Source organism: Thermobia domestica, chromosome 8 (genome assembly GCF_964235325.1).
Source record: "Thermobia domestica chromosome 8, izTheDome1.hap1.1, whole genome shotgun sequence".
In the NCBI taxonomy this organism is placed as follows: Eukaryota; Metazoa; Arthropoda; class Insecta; order Zygentoma; family Lepismatidae; genus Thermobia; species Thermobia domestica.
In genome coordinates, this window is record NC_137461.1 from 290787037 (window position 1) to 290800754 (window position 13718).

Below are 13718 nucleotides of genomic sequence, written 5' to 3' on the forward strand. Positions count from 1 at the left end.
GAGTATTGCTCACCGATATGAAATGTGATTTATTCTTCTAATTTGTCCCGTTTTGATTCTATACTCAATGTTTTTCTTGCAATTGTTAGACAAGATTTTCTTCGGTGCGAATACTTAATAGAACTCAGCTCCCTAAACTTAAAATACTTACTCCTCAAACACGACGCATAGTGGCAGATTAGTTGCTTCTCCACAAGGTTATTAATAGAAAAATAATTCTGATCTCTTAGTTTCCGTTCTCAAATTTCTGTATAGGTAGATTATTTTCGAAACATCTATGACTTTTGGCGCGAAGCTAGTCAGCGAGCCGGAACATGGGAGAAGAGAGATGAGTTGCGCACAGTGAAAGCGCTGTGGTCAGTATGTGTAAGCTGTTAGCCAATTGTTTTTGCGCTGTTGTAGGAACGTCAGGTTGTGCGATTGGATTCAGAGCTGCACGTACGAATGTTCACAGCTGTTCCGAAAATAATATACCTATAACCTCTTGCCTTGCATGTAGTCATTCGTTACTAACATAGCAACGCCCAGACTTTCAATTGTTCATTGTTCTTTGCACTTTAGGTTGGCATCACTGTACAATAGTTCATAGACAGATATTTACATTTTTAATTGAAATATATTTCAGAATAAAATTAATGTCTCTGTAATTAGGATACATATTTCTTCATTTTTGTTTGTAATTTTATCCCGTCGTTATGCTGTTTCTTTTATACTATGTGTTACATTGTTTCACTGTAAAATTGTTTTTAATCTGTATCTGAAACATTGGTAAATAAATAAATAATTCTGGCAATTTACTAATCGAGTAGGAACTAGGGAAGCTAAATTTGTGTTTCTGTGCCTGTTAAGACTGACCCACTAATTCTCACAGACATCTGATATAAGAAGTGGTGTCAAGTAGTAATAAACTCACTTCGGTGATGAACATTCTTGATCTTCACTTAGATCTTGATTATTATGTCTTGATTTTAACCTACAATTCCGAAATAAGGAGGCAAATGTTAGAGTCTGTAGGATACTCTGCATCTAGACTTTGTATCAGTTGTAAAATTTTATACTTTATCTCTTGTTTGAGACAAATATTTTAACTTAGCCAAAAGTTCTTTTTGCTACAAATTTGTTAATTGATCTTCACTTAGATCTTGATTATTATGTCTTGATTTTATACCTACAATTCCGAAATAAGGAGGCAAATGTTCGAGTCTGTAGGATACTCTGCATCTAGACTTTGTATCAGTTGTAAAATTTTATACTTTGTCTCTTGTTTGAGACAAATATTTTAACTTAGCCAAAAGTTCTTTTTGCTACAAATTTGTTAATGATCTTCACTTAGATCTTGATTATTATGTCTTGATTTTATACCTATAATTCCGAAATAAGGAGGCAAATGTTCGAGTCTGTAGGATACTCTGCATCTAGACTTTGTATCAGTTGTAAAATTTTATACTTTGTCTCTTGTTTGAGACAAATATTTTAACTTAGCCAAAAGTTCTTTTTGCTACAAATTTGTTAATTGATATTCACTTAGATCTTGATTATTATGTCTTGATTTTATACCTACAATTCCAAAATAAGGAGGCAAATGTTCGAGTCTGTAGGATACTCTGCATCTAGACTTTGTATCAGTTGTAAAATTTTATACTTTGTCTCTTGTTTGAGACAAATATTTTAACTTAGCCAAAAGTTCTTTTTGCTAGAAATTTATTAATTGAGTTGGTTACAATTTTTTTGTTGACGAGAAGAGATTGCATGCTGCATTGTAAAGGATTTCAGAGTTATTTCAAACTCATGTATACGAGGGGAGTCCGAAAATAAGTTTTACCAGGTGACTGTGGACAGAGGTGGGGATACAAGACCAAAAATAGCATGTGACATTAAAGATCAGACGTACCTTTATATTTCCACATACAGTAACTACCACGTACATTGAGACACTGGTCATACTGGTCTATAAGCTTGAAAAACACTCCCAGAAAAAAATCAAGGCTCTGCATGACAGCTCATATGAGTTCAGCATTGCTTCCAAAGCACCTGTCGCCAAGAGTCTCATTCAGAGCCGGAAACAGATGGAAGACACTGGGTGCGAGACAGGCCCGTATCCAGGGGGGTCTAGGGGGCCGGTCTCCCTAAATTTTTGCTGACCCCTAACATTTTCACGGTAGACTTGCAAATGTACTATAATATGGTTGGATCGGACCCCCCTAACTTCAGCCGGCCCCCCTACATTCTTGGGCTGGCTACCGGCTTGGTGCGAGATCAGGACTGTGCAACCGCTGTTTGTTCCTCCCACTCCTGTCCGCTTTCCTGGGGAAAACGGAGGGGAAACTTATTTTCGGACTTCCTCTAGTGCCTTCATTTACCTAAACGATTCTAATGATAAATCCTTTTGTGTAATTAGCCTTCAGAGTCAGGATAAGGTTTTCCATCTAATCTAATATTACAAAGCTAGCTCATAAGACTTACAATATTCTGAAACACAACATACCTTTATTTATTACAGTACAATAAAGGGTTTCATTCGAAGTATAGCTTCTCGTGGTAGACTGTCTGCAGCCACTTTTCTGCTAGTTTCTCGACTCCACGTCGATACTATGTCTTGTCAGGGGGCGGATCCAGGACCGACTTCTGGGGCGGTGGGTTGTTAGGGATGCGCACGAGACGAGTCGAGACAGGATTTTCCTGACAAAATTCGAGTCGAGACACGGCTCTTCCAATAGAAAAATATACATTTTTCGAGTCGAGACATCACTTTTACAACACATTTTCGAGACGAGACAGTCACAAATCTTGTCTCGTGCGCGTCCCTATGGGTTGTCATACTGCTACTTTCAAGGGCTCCAAACTTTGGGATGGGTTATATATATATATATAATAAGAAAGCTTCCTCTTCTGGGGGGGCATACGCCCCGATCGCCCCCCTAGATCCGCCCGTGTGTCTTGTCAGTGACTGCTGTTTCCATTTTCTGCTGGTTAGCGAAACATCGTGATTTCAGGAAGTGCGTCATGCACCGAAACAGGTAGTAATCCAAAGAGGCAAAATCAGAACTATAGTCTATGCAGGGTATAGCATAAGTTCAATGCCATCAAGTTCCTAAATTTTTGTTACGTTTTGCGAACTGAGAGAGTGGCTTTGTTGCAGTAGAGGAGCTTTCGGTTCACTAATGCAGGATATGTTTGGTAGTGCAGTATACGTCCGCTCCAAGTATTCGAAATAAAGATCGGTATTGATGATAGGAACGTTAAGAATGAACTCTCAAGTGAATTACCCTCTCATAGTTCCATTCGATACAGATAATGGCTATTTGACAACCGGTTCTAGAAGATAACACTTGCTCAACCACTGTTCTTGCACATTCAGATTACATAAAAAACGCCCACCTTTTCTCGCATGTAAAAATCCGTTTCAGAGAACGCATATCCTGTTGATTTTGCAGCAAATATCGTCACATATCATCTCTCTTCTGGGCCTGAGATGGGGCCAACGCATGTGGCCCAATACTAAAGCTGATCGTTTCCCCGAGTTCGTGAAGGTGACGCACTACAGTGAACTGATAAGTAAAGAGTCCAAATGGACGAATCGAGTTGTGGCATGAGACATAGTGCGCCCGATAGAGAATGTGAAAATATGTGTATGTGCAAAGTTATAGCAGCTGAGCGCCATACGAAACGGAGGGAAAGGGGGTCAAAGTTGATAGGAGAAGGGCTATGCTGTGTTATAGAAATATATCAAATAAACTGTTGAATCGTAAAAATAGTGAAAGATAGACAGTTCAAACGGTGGTAGTTTCACATATTGGCGAAAGAAGACTGGACAGAGTAGGTCACGAACCTCCACTGCCGTATTGAAATCCGCCATTTTGAAATATGTGATATTTATTGAAATAGAAAGGTGTTATTTATTGAGATGGAGGAATAAGTACAGATAACGATCACTAAAATTCATAATTGACTTTTTGAGAACATGCTGACTCTAATTGATATGTCACATGACTACCTTTACATTTCAAAAAAAAAAAAAAAAAAAAAAAAAGAAAGAAAGAAAGAAAGAAAGAAAGAAAATCAATTTTAAAATGGCCGATTTCAAGATGGCAGCGGAGGTTCGTGATCTACTCTACCCATTCATCTTTAGCCAATATGTGAAACCACCACCGTTTGAATTGTCTATCTTTCACTATTTTTACGATTCAACAGTTTATTTGATGCATTTCTATAACATAGTATAGCCCTTCTCCCACCAACTTTGACCCCCTCCCCCTCCGTTTCTTATGGCGCTCAGAAGCTATAACTTTGTACACACATATTTTCACATTGTCTATCTGGCGCATTATGTCTCATTCTACAACTCGATTCATCCATTTGGACCCTTTAGTTGTGAGGCATGCCGAGTTATTTTGACAATCGTCGTGTGCTGGTGGATGCAGTTTCCTCAATGTCGCGTTATGTGACCTTAGTATTTATATGAGAATTCAGTATTTATATGACAATATAGACTCAAAAATGGCATTGACTGTACGTCTTTTGTGAATGTAATGGGGGTGCTGACTATGATCTTAGCATCTGAAGTGAGCTTCCTTTTGGCTATGTAAATGGCGTACGTGCCTTTGACTCGGAAGTCCATGGTTCGATTCCTGGCGGAAGCTCATGTAGTTCGGTTCATACGTTAAGCTGTAGGTTCACGTCTAATATAGCGTCAGTGCTGAAGGAAACGCTAAAACTTAAATTCAAATAAACGTAAAACAAAATTTGAACTGCGATAGCGTGTGAACGACAGAATGAAAATATGAAAAATCTGCCTACGGAATGTAAAAGTTTTGTTGCAAATACTTGTAGAAGATTTTCTGACTTAAAACTAGTACATGGTTTCTATTCAGTTCTAAAATGGCTGCTAACTTCTCAATAACCATAATACTTTGTAAAGACTTTATCATATATTATCTTACCACAGAGCAATCCAATAAACCGTGGCTGACAGTAATAACTGAGAAATAAGGAAGAGAAGAACGACCATCCACACGACGATGCAGTTGGACCCGATTTTGAAGAATTTGCAGTACAAACCCATTTTGGATTTTCCTTTTGCACCCAGTTTAATATCCTCCAAGATATCTGGAAGGTCTCCAGAGTCCTCGCCTTCAAACAGATGCAACTAAGATGAAAAGAAAATAATCTAACATTAATTTACAGAATCGTTCAATTACTACTATTACCACTACCATCACAAGTTGATTTACTCAAGCCTGATCTAATTCTTTAAATGCCCTTTTTAAAAAGATTTTCGGATCGGGGAAAGGGAGTGAAAATATATACGAAAACATATCCCCATTTCTAGCAGCTAAAACGCCTTGTGGGTATACATCCCCATTACATCATGATTGAACGGGGCTTACATAACAGCAGAGGATAAACATCTCGATGTTGGATCCAAGTACATCTTGAGATTTCTTTGTGTCTCGGATTGACGGGCACACGGACAGAGAAAATATACAGAGTTTTCGTGAACCAGACACTGAAAAGAATACAGTCGGAATTATTTTACAGCAGTACAGAGAATTAGAATAGAGAAATAAGAAGAAAAATAAGGAATTATAAAAAAGTAAAAGATAAATATTTATTTCCTTCAGATTGTGCCAACGAGCACAAGCTCGTACTAAAGAACGATATTAGAAGAATAATATTTCACATTAACGCATTAGGTCCTCTTATCTCATCATCACCGTAGATATTCTACCATTATTGGCAGACCACACGCCGCAACTGCGAACTTTCCACGCTTCTGGTATTCAGCTAACTTCTTTGTATTTACGTACGATTTTTGTGTTTTAATACCGTGTATTAATTGTAGCCACCTTCGTCCTTTCCCTCTCATTTCTTCCACCATACCATCTAGCACGTCCTTCATCATACAGTTCCTTCCTAACCAATTTCTCTTCCTTTTTTTAATATCTAAAATTGTTTTTTCTCCTCGACCTTTTTTTAAAACACCTTCTCATTCGTTTTCCGCTCGACTCAGCTAATTCTCTCTTCTCCACATCCACATTTCGAAAGCTTGCAACCGTTTTTAATCTCTTTCGCATAATGTCCATGTTTTGGCCCCATACAGTACAACACTTCATCCTATTATCTTAATGTGATCAATGTTTATAGTCTGAGAAATGTTACCTTCCACCTATTGTTTCCAAAAGTATTTTTGGATTTCTTTTTTTAAATAGTGAGGTCGATTTTACGTCTTCGGGTAACTTGTTATAAATTTTAATTAAGCCATATTGCAATATCCCTTCATATATATAAACAACAGCATGTGCTTCTCCACGAAGATCATCAAGCAGCCTACAGAAACCATTTACGAAGAAGGACACGAAGAACCACGAAGAACTCCTACAACCCCTCCATAGACTTCCCCTCCACACAACGGTATAAAAGAGCACGTTGAGATAAAAAAAATCACTTCTAGCTTATCACTTCTACCTTTTTCTTCACGCTGCTTTGGGCAGGAGAGATTCCCTAACCTCACCTCTTCGCTGCTCGGGCAAGAGGTTCCTTTCGTCTCCGCGCTGCACTGGACAGAACACATCAACTCACCTCCGCGCTGCTTCGGGCAGGAAGTCTAACTTCTTAGAAGAAGAATTATTGTATCGAAGAAATTACATATTTGCAACATATTACTTGTATAGAAACTTTTGTAATAAAAAAACGAAGGAAAGAAACAAATGCGTGTAGAAGTCTCTACCATTACATTACATGGTCTAGGGGCCCGGTATCAGTTTGAAGCCCTTACTAAATCATTCAATCTGTAGTAGCAACGGGCAGTGTGTATAGGGGCGTAACCAAAGCAAGCTTATGGCTTGCGCTTACTGGGAATTCCTAGTTTATGGGACATAATTACAAGCCCTAATCCCTTGCACGAAAGAGGTTCAGCGGATTACCCGGACCTTTTGATCAGGGAAGACAAGTTGATTCCTTCAGTGTGGCAGCCAAGAACATCTAAGGGCATCACACACTTGTTATTGCTCAATCTCTTGCTGCTAGAGGCAGTCTATCCCACTAAGAAGACATGAACGTTGGAAGTAAAGATTCCAACGTCTAATTAGCAGGCTAGAGTCTTCGTTCATTATCGGAATTAACCAGACAAATCGCTTCATCAACAAGAACGGCTATCCATCACCACCCATTGAATCAAGAAATAGCTCTCAATCTGTCAATCCTTCCAGTGTCCGGGCCTAGTGAAGTTTCCCGTGTTCTATATATTATAGAGTTCAGTGGTAATATTTCTTCTATATCAGCCAATGTAGGAACAGATAAAGTAACTGCAGCAGAAAAATCAAAGAAGAGTTCAAGAAAATATTCGCGGGAAACTTGAACATAACAATGAAAGAGTGCAAGGTGGTATTACCAGTGAAAGCAGAAGCGATACCAATTTTCAGGAAGGCATACAGAATACTGCTGAGTTTGAAACCAGAAGTGAAAGAAGAGTTAGACAATTTGGTGCAGCAACAGATTCTGACGCAGGTGGATTATCCGATTTGGAGATGCTTCTAGTATTAGCGAAGAAAAAAAAAGGTGGAAAGATCAGTTTATGCTGGGACTTTAGTGCGACAGCAAATAAAGTTCTGGAAAAGTATCATACTCACTGCCACGCATTGAGAACTTAACGAACAAGTGGAAGAGTGTCTAGTGTTTCATGTTGTGTGATCTAAAGCAGGTATACCTAGGGTAAAGACATACCCTTGCGATCGAGTCGAGGTTTAAGTCGCGGTTGCTACTTCGTGTCGAGGTCGCGATAGATGAAGGGCGCACGTAGCAAGGAAGTCGCACCCCCGCTGTAAGTTCTCAGTTTGAGGAGAAGCATTACTGTGACGCGTGTAAAATTATTCAGTCAGTGCATAAAAATCAATGCGGAACCACATTTTAAAATTGAAAGGACCAAACAGTTTGTAAATAGGGATGGACGCGAGACGTGATATAGAAATGCAAATCTCGTCTCCTGTTTCGCAAAAATATTTGTCTCATCTCTTGTTCATCTCTATCAATAAATCAAAGACTTTTACATTTTTTCAATTTTCTGTGAAGAAATGTCATTTTTCAGCAGTCAAGGGAGAAATCACTTCCCAGTATATATATATATAAAAAAACAGGTATGTTTTCAGGTTTCGAGGTGGAGAGGGTATTAACTTCAGCAAATGAAGTTTCGTCACTGCAATTCTATTATTCGATGTTTCCTCCCTATGGATACGTGCCTGTCTTTACAGGTATTTCTTTACCTTATATCAGTAACGAATTTAGAAGAAACCCTATCTTATTAATATCGAAATTGGGGGGGGGGGACGTGGAGTTTTTAAGCATAGATATGATTAACCGTAGCTTCTTTTTCTTTAGAAATTCCACAATTTACGGACTTCAGCCCGAAAGTCTCTCCTTGTAACCGCACTGCCTTATATAATAATAAGCTACAGTATAATTCTCAAATAAATATGAATAACTTACCTGACAGTCACATTTCAGTTGCTATTTTCTTCCATTTTCTATTTAAAACGTGCCTATTAAGATATTGTTTCTGTTTCTTATCCCATATTGCTGGAACATTCCTCACTAGTTCTATTAATGTCTTTCATAATCAAATTTAATAATGCAGGAAAACCTCACAAGCATAGATACACACAATCCTCTGCAGACGAAATTCTAAACAAATGAAGACTTTACGAGTATTCCGTGCAGCGCTTCAGGGAGAACCAATGAGAACACGAGCCACAACGATGCTTCCGCTGAACATCGATGTAAAAATAAACTCGGTCGTTTAGCCCTATCATCGCGACCACTAATTCACCCTCACGGTCGACCCCTAGGTCGCGATGTAGCGTACATCTTCGGCATGCGCTTACCCATTTGAATCCTTGTGTTTGTGCCAGTATCGAGGATGCGACCGCGACTTAAACCTCGACCTCGATCGCGAGGTCTCTTCTGTATGTTTTTACCCTTACGTATTGTTGATCTATGAAAATTCACTAGAATACTTGACGCTGAACACACCTTGAGGCTTGTACCAACAAAAAGTGTTACAAAAATTGCCGTGGGCTGCGTGTTTCCTTGATGATGTGATAATATGGGGCAATGTGTATGATTGTTATGAACAGACATGCATGCTCCTACAAAAGTTCAAAGAACTGAACATAAGGCTGCGAGTGAAAAAGTATTTTCTTCAAACAGTGCCTTGTGTATGTTTATTTTTTGCAGTGCTCAACGTTTTAATCTATATTGATATATTTTCCTTACAGCTATAGCAAGATTATGCTGACATTTATTTAAAAAAAAAAAAATAAAAAACTACATGAGATTTATTTATCATTATATTGCGAGCGGTGATAATAATTAGAAATAATGTAAGTTAAAGGCTAATAGTCACCGAAAGAAACAAACTTTATCTCTAGGAAGTACATTCGAAGAACATCGTCTTCATCGTTAGCCTAGATACACTGCAAAAAGGATATAAACCATAAAAAGAATTTTAAAAATGTACAAAGTAAAAATCTTCTTGTCACTATAATTAGACATATGTTAATAGTAATTCACATGTCACTGTTCACTGTTGTTTACTGTTTTTTTTTCTTTTTTTCACTATCATCCAGACGGCGAAAATGAGTAGCAAATACATTGCTCCAAATGGCACCTATGTCACCTTTATCTGAATTGAATGCCGGTTTCTCCTTATGAATGTATTAAGCTTTTTTAATTTTTCGTTCAGTTGCTGTTTTTGCTTTTTCGATCAAACATGAATTAACAATGTTATGGTTATTTTTTTGAGATGTGATGTCAATCCAGATAACTGCTGTAAGCTACGAGATTTGGAGGTGCGAATGTGCTCAGCGATTCTGGTATAAATATTCCTTTTTGTTTGACCTATATATATTCGGTCACATTGACATTTAACCCTATAGACGCCACTACTTTGTTGGGAATCTCTAAAAAATGATCTTAAATTTGTAATTATTTTTCTATAGGTTTAGTAGGAACTTCAGAGATCTTGATGTTATATTTATGCAATGCCCTAATTTTTTGCCGAAAAATATGGAAGCAGAGGGCCAATCCATTTGTCTTCTTTGGCGTTTGTTGTTGGCCGATGGTGGGTGCCGTCGATCTCCCATTGTACCTGTTTGTACCACTTCAGTAATAAAGACTTTTGATAGCCATTTTGTTGTACAATTTTAATTAAATATTGAATTTCTTGGTTCAGGTCACCAGGAAGATCAGAAAGTAGAAGAGCTCTTCTGAAGAAGTTTTTCCAAATATTCAGTTTCTGAAGCCATGAATGAGATGGCTTAAAATGAATATACTTGGTACCAGCAGAAGGTTTACGATATACTGAAGTAACAAACTTATTGGCTTGTCTTTTGATGATAATATCAAGGAAGTTAAGTCACGTCGCACGTCAAAATCTCGTAGCTTATAACAGTTTGGCATCACATCTCAAACAAAATAATCACAACATTGTTAATTCATGTTTGATCGAAAAAACAAAAATAGCAACTGAACGGAAAATTAAAGAAGCTTATTACATTCATAAGGAGAAACCGGCATTCAATTCAGATAAAGGTGACACAGATGCCATTTGGAGTAATGTATTTGCTACTCATTTTCGCCGTCTGGATGATAGTGAAAAAAGAAAAAAAAAAAACAGTAAACAACAGTGAACAGTGACAAATGAATTACTATTAACATATGTCTAATTATAGTGACAAGAAGATTTTTACTTTGTACATTTTTAAAATTCTTTTTATAATTTAAATCCTTTTTGAAGTGTGCCTAGGATGTTCTTCGAAAGTATTTCCTAAAGATAAAGTTTGTTTCTTGCGGGGACTATTAGCCTTTCACTTATATTATTTCTACATGAAATTTAATATTTTTCTTGTCAGCATCTTTTCAAATCACCAGATAGATATTGGTAATTTTGGAATAGGGGAGGGGATTTGAAGATGTCGTGTCCAGCACTATGAATGATGTAAATAATAATAATAATAATAATAATAATAATAATAATAATAATAATAATAATAATAATAATAATAATAATAATAATAATAATAATAATAAAGTTTTGGACATGTAATTTTTGGACTAAACTTCTGGGAAAACGACAAGCATTATTTATTTGAGAAAATGGACAGTGAATCTTTATTATCAGATGAGTGTTAAAATATTTTAATCGCCATTTTTTTTTGCGTAACTTACGGTTCGTTTACGTACTTAGACATAAAAGATTTTTTATTTTGTATTAACCCTTGTCTTTTATGTATTTCTTCATAAATAAATATACATATTGTTGCTTTGTCCACATACCTGAAGATTACCTTATCTGCAGTGGTGCTATTCTAATTTTTTAACAACCGGTCTCCCCTCCCCCCCCCTCTCTCTCTCTCTCTCTCTATATATATATATATATATATATATATATATATATATATATATATATATATATATATATGTATGCATGTATGTATGTATATATCTGAGACGTATAGTAGACGGATAGATATAATTCTCTTGTGACATGAAGCGACCTACACAGCATATAAATGGTCTGACGAAATTATGTTGCACTTCAAATATCTTGGAAATGAATTATGTAAGATAGATGGTTGTCGAAAAGTATGTAAAAGACCTTCATCCAGCAATGGATCGACAATTGTTAATAATAGCATACCCTTACTACTTCACTCTTATGATCCCAGTTCTCATTCTTGATATCTGAGCATTTGAGATGAAGGAATAAACGTCTATGCCTTCTTCTGAGAGATCATACGTTTAACCCTGAAGCTGAAGAATTTCTAAGGACAAAGACACTTAAAATAAAATTTACTGTTTCCCCTCCCTCCATTAATCTTCTCGTATGTACAGAGCAATGTTCTTCAAGTAGGTCAATTGTTTTTGACTGAAAAATTTGTATTCTACAAGTTCTCCCTTCCAGCTGGAATTTGCAATGCACACACTTGCTATGCTAATAGAAATACCAAAGATATAGAAATCTTATTTGCATGGTTTATTTTTGATTGTGGAAAAAGGGTTCTGCTACGTGAAGTTTGCTCATTTTGTTTTTGGTATAAATTGTTTATAAATTGTGGACAAACGAAAATTTATGAGAACAATCGTGAACAAACGATCTGCATGGTTTAATTTTCAAATTCTGAAAATGAGTTCTGCCAGGTTTAAACACATACTTTGTTTGACATCTTTCTTTCACGATTTCCTCTCTGATGTGCGTGTGTGTGTGTGTGTGTGTGTGTGTGTGTGTGTGTGTGTGTGTGTGTGTGTGTGTGTGTGTGTGTATGTGTGTGTAGGTTTATCTCGGTATAACAAACGGTTCTGCGAACTCGAAACATTTTAACAACCGGTTCGCCCGAACCGGTGCGAACCAGCTGAATAGCACCACTGTTTATCTGATGTCAGTCTACACATTTTGTATTTCATCAGCTTGTTGTCGATTCCTTGAACTTGGAATTCAATGACCGACGCCTTGGAACAAAATTAGAGAGAAAATATGTCGGAAAACACAGTAAACGAAATTAACTAACAACAACGATGTAAAGAAGAACGCTCAACGACTTTTAATTCTGAATCTTAAAACTTAACCAAATCTACGTCTCAACTGCATATTCTTATATTACGACCAGAATGATTAGGGATGGGCACGAATCGAACTAAAACTCGACTCGACTCGAATTCAGGTCGAGCCACGAGTCAAGTCAAAGATAATTTCCTCGAGTCGAGTTCCGAGCCGAGTCACTCACTGTTTTTGAGGTCGAGTTTCGAGTCGAGTCGAATTTGATGAATGACTCGCTCTTTCAGTTCCTTTTAGTTCGTTTTGAAATCATGACCTAGTTAGACTGGAAAACGAAAGCCATGAGAAAAGTAAACAGTAGCTGGAGCCGGCTCGGTTGGAATGAGCATCGACACGGCTCAAGCCTGCTCGGTTGAGACGAGTCCATCGGTTAGGTTCGATTCGGCTCAACTGAGCCGAGGCTCGAGCCGGCTCATTTGGTGTGAGCCATGAGCTCGGCTTGTTTTGGCTCAGTGAGCCATCGGCTCGTGCCGATGCGGTTGGGTGAGCTCACTTCTCAGTTCGGCTCCATAGTGAATGAGTTGTGAGCCGAGCCACTCGAGCTGTTAACAATTCTAAGCCCGGCCCGAGGAGTTTGTAGCATGTTTGGCTGGCGCCCTATAACTTTTAACAATTTATGGCTCAAGCGCGAATACTTGCTCCTCCGGAACTCAAGCCCAGACCCACTTGAACGATGTCTTTGCCTTGTAGACTTCACCACTACAGAGGTAGGCAGTCAATTAGTTTTTAATATTCAGAAACAAACCGCCTATCTTTCATGTTTGTACGCAGTATTCTTATATTATTATTATTATTATTATTATTATTATTATTATTATTATTATTATTATTATTATTATTATTATTATTATTATTATTATTATTATTTGATAGTAATAGTAGTATCATTGATAATTAAAAAATATATCGTCTATGTAGGATACTTGAAGAGAGTACTTGAAACTATACACAGGATTTGGCTCGATTTGACTCGTTTTAGCTCGACTCGACTCGAAACTCGACCTAAATTCGAGCCGACTTCTCGAGTCTAGCTCAAAGATGTCTGTTTCGAGTCGAGTCGAGTTTCAAAGAAAACTCGCTCGAACTCGCTCGTTCTCATCCCTAAGAATGA

The 13718-nt window shown here is 37.4% G+C and overlaps 1 protein-coding gene across 3 annotated transcripts in view; it reads right to left on the reverse strand.

Moving 5' to 3' along the window:
- LOC145693709 (ATP-binding cassette sub-family C member 4-like) overlaps nt 1-13718 on the reverse strand; it is a 107748-nt gene that overhangs the window by 8611 nt on the left and 85419 nt on the right. For all 3 annotated transcript variants that reach the window (XM_081769993.1, XM_081769992.1, XM_081769991.1), the window contains one exon: nt 4941-5146. In XM_081769993.1, the coding sequence (XP_081626119.1) occupies nt 4941-5146 (206 nt within the window). The remainder of the gene's footprint in view (nt 1-4940; nt 5147-13718) is intronic.